At 39.3% G+C, this 10,738-nt stretch overlaps 1 protein-coding gene and 1 pseudogene across 1 annotated transcript; one reads left to right on the top strand and one right to left on the bottom strand.

Annotated features, from left to right (window-relative positions):
* Positions 1 to 579: 579 nt before the first annotated feature.
* On the top strand, positions 580 to 6,794 carry LOC133732690 (ABC transporter C family member 3-like). The gene is made up of 10 exons (XM_062160270.1): positions 580 to 3,085; positions 3,259 to 3,345; positions 3,446 to 4,093; positions 4,261 to 4,425; positions 4,812 to 5,106; positions 5,218 to 5,435; positions 5,532 to 5,837; positions 5,946 to 6,009; positions 6,112 to 6,351; positions 6,452 to 6,794. Exons 1-10 carry the CDS (start codon positions 680 to 682, stop codon positions 6,556 to 6,558), a joined length of 4,536 nt encoding a protein of 1,511 aa, XP_062016254.1. The 5' UTR covers positions 580 to 679; the 3' UTR covers positions 6,559 to 6,794.
* A 1,392-nt stretch (positions 6,795 to 8,186) lies between these two features.
* LOC133731935 (histone-lysine N-methyltransferase SUVR3-like) lies at positions 8,187 to 10,146 on the bottom strand (annotated as a pseudogene).
* Between the last annotated feature and the right edge of the window lie 592 nt (positions 10,147 to 10,738).

Genomic DNA, 10,738 nt, shown 5'->3' with positions numbered 1-10,738 from the left:
AAGTTAGATAAGGAATCCTTGTACTCTTAGATTATGCACTTTGTAATCCCTATATATAGGGCTCCTATTCTCTATAATGAAATACACTTCTCTCATCAATCTCTCTCAATACCAATATACTTAAACATTAATGTATTTTTCCTTCTCAAAAAAAAAAAGAAAAAAAAAAGATATGTTCGGTTCGTGTTTGGCGGCCAAATGAGATCCTTCGGCGACACTATTCAGGTCTGGTCACACTATTCTTAGTCAAAACATGTGATTGGAAACTTTCATCCAATTGCCTGCCAACTAGGAGGAGGGAAGGACTTATGTGTCGATTATCAGAATCAAATAAGTTAACTATATATGAATTGGAATCAAATTTAATGCAGGAGAAAAAAAATTTACTAACTCTATAAAATTAAAATAGAACATCTCCTTGGATAAACTTTATCAAATACAAGATAAAAATTAAAAACAGTGCATCAGTATGATTGACTTCACATTTTCCTTGGATTGACGCCATTAATTGGAGTAGAATTGCGGTCGTCATGTGAATCTTGCGCACTACGTTATCCAAGGAAAGGTGGAAACAGCAAGAGACTTTTGGACTACACAAACGCCCTTATTCAACTCACTTGTAGTCATCGCTCACTTCACTTATAAAAGCCACACTAATCATTCATTTTGAACACAAACCATGGAGCTGTTAGATCCATCAATGCACGCTGTCTCTGCCTTTTTCTCATTCATGTATTCAGGTACCGATTTCCTTCTTAAACCCATTTTCATTCATGGGTTTTCTGGCTCATTACATCTGCTTCTGTTATTTGTGTTGCTTGTCTCCTGGGTGTGGAAGAAATTCAAGGGGGGTGATGGTCATGGAGGAGGTGACCCAAAAGAGGGGTTTAGGAAAACTGAACCTTTGCACTATAAGCCCACTTTAATCTGTTGTCTTTGTGTTTCTGCAATTAGTGTTGGCTTTTGTTTATTCAACTACTTTTCCTGGTCTAGATATGGTTGGTCTGAAGAAAAGCTAGTGACCCTTGTTGATTTAGCAATTAGAACACTTGGTTGGGGTGCAGTTTTTGTTTACTTGCATACCCAATTCTCTAATTCTGGTGAATCAAAGTTCCCATACTTACTCAGAGTCTGGTGGGGTTTCTACTTCTCTCTTTCATGCTATTGCTTTTTCGTAGACATTTTTCTTTACCAAAAACACGTTTCGTTACCCGTTCAATCCTTAGTTTCTGATGCTGCCTTCCTTATCTCTGCTTTGTTCTTTATATATGTGGGGTTTATTGGGACGAAAGAGGGTAGAGATACCCTTCTTGAGGAACCCCTTTTGAGTGGCACAACAAATTCTAGTATAGGTAACACTGCAGAATCAAATAAGTCCAAAGGGGTTGAAACTGTGAAAACCCCTTATTCAAATGCTGGATTTTTCAGCATCCTCACTTTTTCTTGGATGAGTCCTTTAATCGCAGTTGGCAATAAGAAAACATTAGACCTTGAAGATGTTCCTGGACTAGACAAGGTTGATAGTGTAGTTGGGGCCCTTCCAATTTTTAGAAATAAGCTTGAGTCAGAGTGTGGTACTCTTAGCAGAGTTACCACACTTCATCTGGTGAAGGCATTAATCGTCTTGGCCTGGAGAGAGATCCTTTGGACAGCTTTGTTTGCACTGCTCTCGACAATGGCTTCTTATGTCGGCCCATATCTAATCGACACCTTTGTGCAATACCTCTACGGGCGACGTGAGTTCAGAAATGAGGGCTATGCTTTAGTTTCTGCATTTTTGGGGGCGAAGGTTGTGGAGTGCCTCTGTCACAGGCACTGGCTCTTCAGGGGGCAGCAGATAGGAATAAGAATAAGAGCTGTACTGGTTGCCATGATCTATAATAAGGGTTTGAGCCTGTCCTGCCAGTCCAAGCAGTGCCACACTAGTGGTGAGATTATCAATTTTATGACTGTTGATGCTGAGAGGGTTGGTGAATTCACTTGGTACATGCATGAACCATGGACCATCATTCTACAAGTTGCTTTGGCCCTCTTTATTTTGTATAAAAATCTTGGTCTTGGTGCAATTGCAACTTTAGTTGCAACTGTAATGGTCATGTTGGCAAATGTTCCTTTCCGAAAATTGCAAGAGAAGTTTCAAAAGAAACTAATGGAGTCAAAGGATGGAAGGATGAAGGCGACATCTGAGATTTTAAGGAACATGCGGATTCTCAAGCTTCAAGCATGGGAGATGAAGTTTTTGTCTAAAATTATTGACCTCAGGAAGATTGAGACAGAATGGTTACAAAAGTTTCTTTACACTTCGGCCATGACTTCATTTGTCTTCTGGGCTGCCCCTACATTTGTGTCTGCGGTCACCTTTGTTGCTTGCATGCTTTTTTTCGAGATCCCTCTGGAATCGGGGAAGATCTTATCTGTGCTTGCAACTTTCAGAATTCTTCAAGAGCCCATCTACACTCTTCCGCAAACAATATCAATGATAGCACAGACAAAGGTATCCCTTGAAAGGATTTCATCATTCCTTTCTCTTGATGAGTTGAAGCCTGATGTTATAGAGAACCTTCCTAGAGGTAGTTCTGATACTGCAATTGAGATAGTAGATGCAAATTTCTCTTGGGATATATCTTCACCTAACCCCACATTGAAGGATATAAATCTCAAAATTAGCCATGGTATGAGGGTTGCTGTTTGTGGTACTGTTGGCTCTGGCAAGTCAACCTTACTTTCTTGTATTCTGGGAGAAGTGCCCAAGATATCTGGTGTTCTTAAGTTGTGTGGGACAAAGGCTTATGTTTCTCAGTCACCGTGGATACAGAGTGGCAAGATAGAAGAAAACATATTGTTTGGTAAAGTGATGGACAGAGAACGGTATGAGGGGGTTCTCGAAGCATGTTCGTTGAAGAAGGACCTGGAAATTCTACCATTTGGTGACCAGACCATTATAGGGGAGAGGGGAATCAATTTAAGTGGAGGGCAGAAGCAAAGAATACAAATTGCACGAGCTCTGTACCAAGATGCTGATATCTATCTGTTTGATGATCCTTTTAGTGCTGTTGATGCTCATACAGGATCCCACCTTTTCAAGGTATTTCACTTTGTCTATTCTAGTGCCATTAAATTCAATCTAAATTGAGCCTTCAAAATTGTTCACTCCCTAGAACTACTGACTTATGCAGCTCAAGCTATAAATGCTTCTTTAAAAATTTTGAAAGAGTTGGACCTTCATAATGAAAAATTTACTTGCTATTTGCATTGCAGGAATGTTTGATGGCCCTCTTGAGTTCCAAAACAGTAATCTATGTCACTCATCAAGTGGAGTTCTTACCTGCTGCTGATATTATCTTGGTGAGAAATTTTATAGTTTTTTGTTGGGATTTCAACTGGTAATTAGATGTGTTATTCTCTGTTCGGTTTCTGTCTACTCAAACTTATTCCTTGTTATTAGGTCATGAAAGATGGAAGGATCACTCAAGCTGGAAAGTTCAATGACATTATTAATTCAGGAACTGATTTTAAAGATCTTGTGGGAGCACACAATGAAGCTTTGTCTGCGCTTGATTCTGTTGGGGTAGGGCCAGGTGAAAAAACAAGCATCAGCGAGGAAGATAACAATTCGACTAGTACTAATGGGGCTGTCAAAGAAGTAGACAACAACGATGTTGAGGATTGTAAAATAGATGATTTAGGTGTGCCAAAAGGGCAGCTTGTTCAAGAAGAAGAGAGAGAGAAAGGTAAGGTTGGGTTCTCAGTGTACTGGAAATACATTACCACAGCGTACAGAGGTGCTTTTGTGCCTTTTATATTGCTTGCACATACTCTTTTTCAACTTCTTCAAATTGGAAGCAATTACTGGATGGCTTGGGCTACTCCTGTGTCAGCAGACGTGAAACCTACTGTTACAAGCTCTATGCTTATAATTGTCTATGTGGCTTTGGCTGTTGGAAGTTCTTTATGTGTCCTTTTCAGAGCTCTGCTTCTTGTAACGGCAGGGTACAAGACAGCCACTATACTCTTCCATAAAATGCACTTGTGCATTTTCCGTGCTCCCATGTCATTCTTCGATGCCACTCCAAGTGGAAGAATCTTAAACAGAGTAAGCAAAAGATATTTACAATATTGGCTGATGCAAAAAGGAATCAGATGAACTTTGTGTACTGTTCTGCTTTTTATTAATTTTTATATACATTTTTATTTTATTTTTTTTAACCCTGTTTCCATGCCCTTCTGATGATCATACTGACTGTTACAATTTTCTTGCAGGCTTCTACAGACCAAAATGCATTGGATATGAACATATCAAATCAAGTTGCCTCCTTTGCCTTCACAATGATACGGCTTTTAGGAATTATTGCAGTGATGTCTCAGGTGGCATGGCAGGTTTCCATCATATTTATACCTGTGATTACAGCCTGTGTTTGGTATCAGGTAATACTTCTGACTTTGTCAGAATTCTGTTACTTGGTGTGTTCTGCTGATCCATATGTCACATGAAATCTAATATGGAACTAATAATCTCACGTTAGGGCTGCATTATCATTGTTCATGGCTTGTACATGCTCACTAATTCTCAGTTCAGGCCTAGACATTCCCTAGCTGACTGCCTTAGCAACTGAAATGTTCTGTTTGATAAATTAATAATATCAAAAACTTCCTCCTTCTCTTGAGAGCTACTTAAATGACTGAACAGAGAGAATATTGTCAATTTTTATCCCATCAAAATTCCATTTAACTGCAACTGCAACCTGGAAGATTTAGTAATTGTATTAATTGTGAAAAGAAAAAATAACCCTCACAAACTAATATTCCTGCAGCAATATTATCTACCTTCAGCACGAGAACTATCGAGATTGATTGGAGTACGCAAAGCTCCTGTGATACAACATTGTGCCGAAACAATTTCAGGATCAACTACTATTAGGAGCTTTGACCAAGGATCTAGATTCCAAGATATCAACATGGAACTGATAGATGGATATGGTCGGCCAAATTTCTACACTATTTGTGCAATGCAATGGCTATGCTTTCGCTTGGATATTTTGTCATCCATTACATTTGCATTGTTTTTAGTTTTCTTGATGTCTGTTCCAGAAGGAGTGATAGATCCAGGCAAGTGATAACCATCTGGATTATTATTAATTTTTAGTTTGGATACAATAGTATAAGACATCTAGACATTCTCCACTTCTAATTTGTTTTGCATTTTTCTTTACCATGAAGGCATTGCGGGTTTAGCCGTCACATATGGACTTACCCTAAACACTTTACAAACTATGCTTATATGGAATCTTTGCAATATGGAGAACAAGATAATATCAGTGGAGAGAATACTCCAATATACTACTAGTATACCAAGTGAGCCTCCTCTGGTAATTGAATCTAATAGACCAGATCATTCCTGGCCATCACGAGGAAAAGTTGATATGCATGATCTTCAGGTACTTGATGTTCTTGTTTACTAGATTCAGGCCATATTCTTGAAATAAATATAGAGTCGTTCATGTCTGAATCTTATGTCATGTTTATGTACATAGGTGCGGTATGCTCCACACTTGCCACTTGTGTTGCGGGGTCTCACATGTACCATTCCTGGTGGAATGAAAACTGGGATTGTGGGGAGAACTGGCAGTGGAAAGTCAACTCTTATACAAACTCTTTTCCGAATCGTCGATCCTGATGCTGGCCGGATTTTGATAGATGGCATCGATATCTCTTCTATTGGATTGCATGATCTGCGGTCTAATCTAAGCATTATCCCTCAGGACCCAACCATGTTTGAGGGAACTGTAAGAAGCAATCTGGACCCACTTGAAGAGTACAAAGATGAACAAATTTGGGAGGTTAGTTGATTTTCTGACGAGGATGATAGGAAGCTGCTTCTTTTTATATGTTGTTCATAGTGGTACCTCGTGGCACTAATACATAAAAATATCTGTTAATTGTTTTAGGCCTTGGATAAGTGCCAACTTGGAGATGAAGTTCGGAAGAAAGAAGGGAAGCTGGATTCTGCAGGTTAGTTCTATGGCTCTATTCCAACATAGAGGCAATATATGATGTATTTCCGAAACTTATGTGGTAGAAATGCTTTTGTTCATGTTCATATGGTTGCTGCAGTTAGTGAAAATGGAGAGAACTGGAGAATGGGTCAGAGGCAGCTCGTTTGCCTGGGCCGTGTGCTCCTCAAGAAAAGTAAGGTCCTGGTGCTTGATGAAGCTACAGCATCTGTTGATACTGCTACAGATAATCTGATTCAGCAGACCCTTCGGCATCACTTCTCAGACTGTACCGTCATTACTATTGCACACAGGATATCTTCTGTTCTTGACAGTGACATGGTTCTTCTTCTAAGTAATGGTTAGTATTGCCATATGATCAATCCTTTTGACTTCCTAATAGTTACCATTGACACTCATTTTTTTTTTTTAAAAAAAATTTGTCCTTGATTCTGTTTCAGGGCTTCTTGAGGAATGTGATTCTCCTGCAAGATTGCTAGAAAACAAGTTATCAGCTTTTGCCCAACTTGTAGCGGAGTACACAATGAGATCGAATTCCACTCTTTAGTAATTTGACAGACGATGATTACGAAAAGTAGTGGTGACTATGTTCTTATTCAGGCTTGTGCTTAACCACAGCCACAGAAGCTGCAGTTTGTACTGTATTTTAGGGAATATGTTTGATGCTTTAGTACATTCAAGACATTTGATGATCATGAGAATTTGATCAAGCTGTGATATTTAATGGTTGAATTAATGGAGTCTAAATGTCTGGTTGTAACTCACCAGCATTCAGGTTCTTCACTGTAGTTTACTGGGATAATGCTTCTTGCTTATGTCATGATTCATATGAAGCAAATAAATGATTTCTAACCAAAAAAGAAAAAAGATTAATCTCGTCTTTTACCATACAACAATTAGTCTCAGTTTCAAACGAATGACAGAATGACTAATGTCAATAGGTTAAATTATAGTGATTGGCGTAATAACTTACTATGACACTTTCCTGAAATGATTTGAGACGTTTTTTTTGTTCTTTTCTTTTTTCCGGTTGTAATGACTAACTAAAAACAAAACCTGGAGTTGAACACACCAATGATTCCCTCAAACAAATCCGCAGCGATGTTCAGATTCCTGTGAATACTCAAGTGAAACAAAGGATATACCACAATAGTACACACTACAATATCCCCTGCATTTGCACAATCAACTTCAATAAATGATTCTATGAGACACATTTGGTTGTTTCCCATCAATCTGAGGTCTATTTGACGGCACTCAAGTTGACACTAGAATCAGTATCAAGTATCAGCTGCACCTGCATTTCCAGATAAATAGTCGAAATCATCTAGATCATTGTCTTGGGAGTTGGGATTTTGCACTTAAGATTCGAAGGTGACCAATTCCGAGTTCTAAAATAGAAGAAAAACTATCAAGATTCTTGCCTAGTTGGGTGTGCTCCCCAACCTAGGTTCGAACCCTGAAGCTGTCAAAGCTCCTCGATCAGCTTGCCGCATTCCAAAAATAATATGCTTGATTTTTTTATTTATTATTATTTTTTAAATATTTTTTTTTTTAAAGAGTTGCAAAGAAGCCTTTGATCTTAGGAGGAGCTTTAGTTTTCCAAAAGAATGCCATCACAAAGTTAGGCTGTACATCATTCTTAAACTGCAAGACTATAGGCAGATTTCACAGTAATCACCCATGTGCAAGTATCCCGAAACACCATATTTCCCGAGCAACAAGGAACACAAAAAATAAACTTTAGGCAACACATTTCTTGACTTGGGAATGCCACCCTCAATCAGATAACTATCAACTATTTCATGAAACATATCATTTCCAAGAGGCATTAGCTAGATATATAAGAGTACCAAAACTTAATATTGCCTCTAAAGAACTAATATCGCCTTTAAATTTTTTTTATTATTTATTATTATTATTTAAAAAAAAAAAAGACTACCGGCCAAAACTTTCAGCATCATTCCCAAAGAGAATCATATATATTACCAACACCCAGTTCTTTTGAGAATAAGGTATTTCTTTGTTTTGGTTTTTTTTTTTTTTTTTTTTTTTCATGAACATCATCATAACTAATCTCACAACATAGAGAATTTATGATCTGCAAGGAACGTTAGAGACACATCAATATCAGAAGCTGTATACTTTTAGGTGCATGATACTTTGGTTGCAGTATAGTTGCAATTCGATCTGTTTGTGGATTAAGAAACTAAATCAAAATGTAGTTTACAAAGCTAGCTACTTTATATTCTTGTAATCCTTGCATACCATTATTCCTCTCCCTCTTCATATTTATGGCTCATTGCAGTATCCTATATGTGACGCCAGTGGTTCTTCCTCTCCTTTATATACTTCAAAGAATTCAAGCTTCTTTGGAGCTACAGGCCAGAGCAGCAATTAAGCCTGCTCCGATGGTAATATACCAAAACAGCAAGAGCTTGCACAAAAACACCGCAAACCCTTGGAGTTTAGTCTAGTTTCACCATAGCTAAACGTAAGCTCTTCATCCACTTTTATGTCATCTGAAGCAAAAAAGCAAAGACGTGGAAGCAAAGCCCCTGAGCTTCTAACAAGAGCTGTGGACAAATTACCTTCATCGCAAGAATGGTTGATGAACCTTGAGACATTTCCGATTCTTGTGGCATCAATATTGAGTCTCAGACATGCCTTTTTGGATGGAAGATGCTCCCTCACAACCAAAAGAGCAGGGGAGAAATGACCACCCGACGAAAGTTCATCATACATTTCTTGCCGCAGTCTTGATTCCTTTGTTGTCAATAGTTCACCTTTATCACAGAAAATAAAAAATTATGTTAGTGGAACATACAATGCAGGATGCAGACATACATGTGTTTGGGTAGAGTGAGAGAACAAATTCCCATGAATTCAAGTGTTCATCAGTTTATCAACAACACTGTGTTCCGTCAGCCATTCTAATAGTCACTTTCTACTTTCAGGAACAAATCAGTTTTATTCATCTGCATCACACATGAATGCATGCATACAGATTGAGAGACACAGCTTCTGTTTCATATAGGAAGGGCTTTCAACCTTGCCATTATAAGTATTAATTGTATCTGGTAAAATGTAGAGCCATTAAGGCATTATTTAAACTAGACTGCAGAGTAATGGTTTATGTTGCTGATCCTACTCGGCTCACAGAACACATAGCACACTAGTCTTCATGAGTAGTAATTATCATGTCAAGAACACTTGATGAATCAAACAACACTACAACAACAAAACAGAACCGCCCAACTAAACCTCATAATAACTAAGGTCCAAAGACAGAAGACAATGATCCATCAATCTGCATCAGCAATTTAAACTGGAAAACAATCCTAGGACTTTTCCCAAGTACTTTAGCCTGGGGCAATTGCAAATTACAAGTGCTAAACTAGAAAAAAGGATCGAAAAATGTGGGTTGTGATCAATACCTGCATACTCGCACACAAACCGACCCTTTGGGATGAACTGGTCGGCATACAAACCCCACCCTTTTCTTCTGTCCCTCACAATCTTCAACTTAACCTGAATCCCCGTCTGAGTCAACCGATTCCCACAACTTAACCGGCATCCACAACTGGGTCCACACTCGAAAACGACGCCGTCGAAGCCAGGAAAGCCAACAACACACGGACACCCTTCTTTCCCATCCTCACATGTCTCCTCACATTCACACCCAGACGACGCACAGTTTCCCGATTCGTCAACAAAACGTAACGACGACGTTTCACTTCTGGTGTCCGAGTCTGACTCGTGGTGACTGGAACCCCACGGTTGGCGAAGCAGTGAAGAAGAAGAAGATGATGATGGGGTTAGACTTTAGAGAGGAAGGGGTGTAGATGAAGTAGGCATAAGGGTGTTGATCGAGTGAGTTATGGAATGGGATGGGATGCGGCCCGAGGGATCTGGAAGCGTCGGAGGCGCGGCGGAGAGTGATGGACTTGGAGAGGTTGCGAAGAGTGGTGCAGGTCAGAGATGCCATGGCCAACTCTTGTGGGGTTAGCCATGGAAGGACGAGGTCTAAGCACCGGAAGAAAAGGGAAGGACTGGTATTGCGTTTCGATGGTGGTGTTGGTGGTGGCTGCATCTTCCTCTTCATTGCCTCCCACAGTCACACTCAAGGGTCGAGACGATGATTTTAAGTTTTTTTTTTTTTTAATTTATTATTATTATTATTATTATTTTTATCAGAGATGATTTTAAGTTTTAATAGGATTAAATTTTGGTATTTCGTTGTAAATTTCACAAACAGTACACCAACTAAAGGCCACTAATAATTTCTATACATAAAGTTTCAAACCGATCATTTTGGTACACGAAATCTGAAGCCCAACCCACTATTCATACACGACGTTAATGACGCAGTTAACTTTATGTAATTTTTCATTTATCAAGGGGTAATTTAGTACTCTCTCACTCTAACTCTTCTTTTTGGTCAAAAAAAAAAAAACAGAAGAAAAAGGATCTTCTCTCTCACTCTCTCTCCCTCCCCACTCTGGAGAATCCTCTCTCTCTCTGATTCTCTCACCCCCAATGGCGTCACCCACTCCTGGAATCCTCCTCCGGCTCCTCCAGTCCATGAACTCCGCCACTAAAGTCACCGGTGACCACCGATCTACCCTGCTCCAAGTCATCGGCATAGTCCCCGCCCTCGCCGACTCCGACGACCTCTGGCCCAACCAAGGCTTCTATGTCCGGCTCTCCGACTCCCTCGACTCCAC

The sequence above is a fragment of the Rosa rugosa genome, chromosome 2 (genome assembly GCF_958449725.1).
Source record: "Rosa rugosa chromosome 2, drRosRugo1.1, whole genome shotgun sequence".
NCBI lineage: Eukaryota > Viridiplantae > Streptophyta > Magnoliopsida > Rosales > Rosaceae > Rosa > Rosa rugosa.
Note: the sequence above shows the minus strand (reverse complement) of the source record. Positions and strands in the feature narration are given on the sequence as shown.

Bases quoted from the DNA above. Each gene is read 5' to 3' on its own strand.
- LOC133732690 (XM_062160270.1), top strand. From the start codon at position 680: ATGGAGCTGTTAGATCCATCAATGCACGCTGTCTCTGCCTTTTTCTCA. The intron at 4,426-4,811 runs GTAATACTTCTG...ATATTCCTGCAG, and splicing joins CAGCCTGTGTTTGGTATCAG to CAATATTATCTACCTTCAGC. The intron at 5,436-5,531 runs GTACTTGATGTT...TTATGTACATAG, and splicing joins TTGATATGCATGATCTTCAG to GTGCGGTATGCTCCACACTT.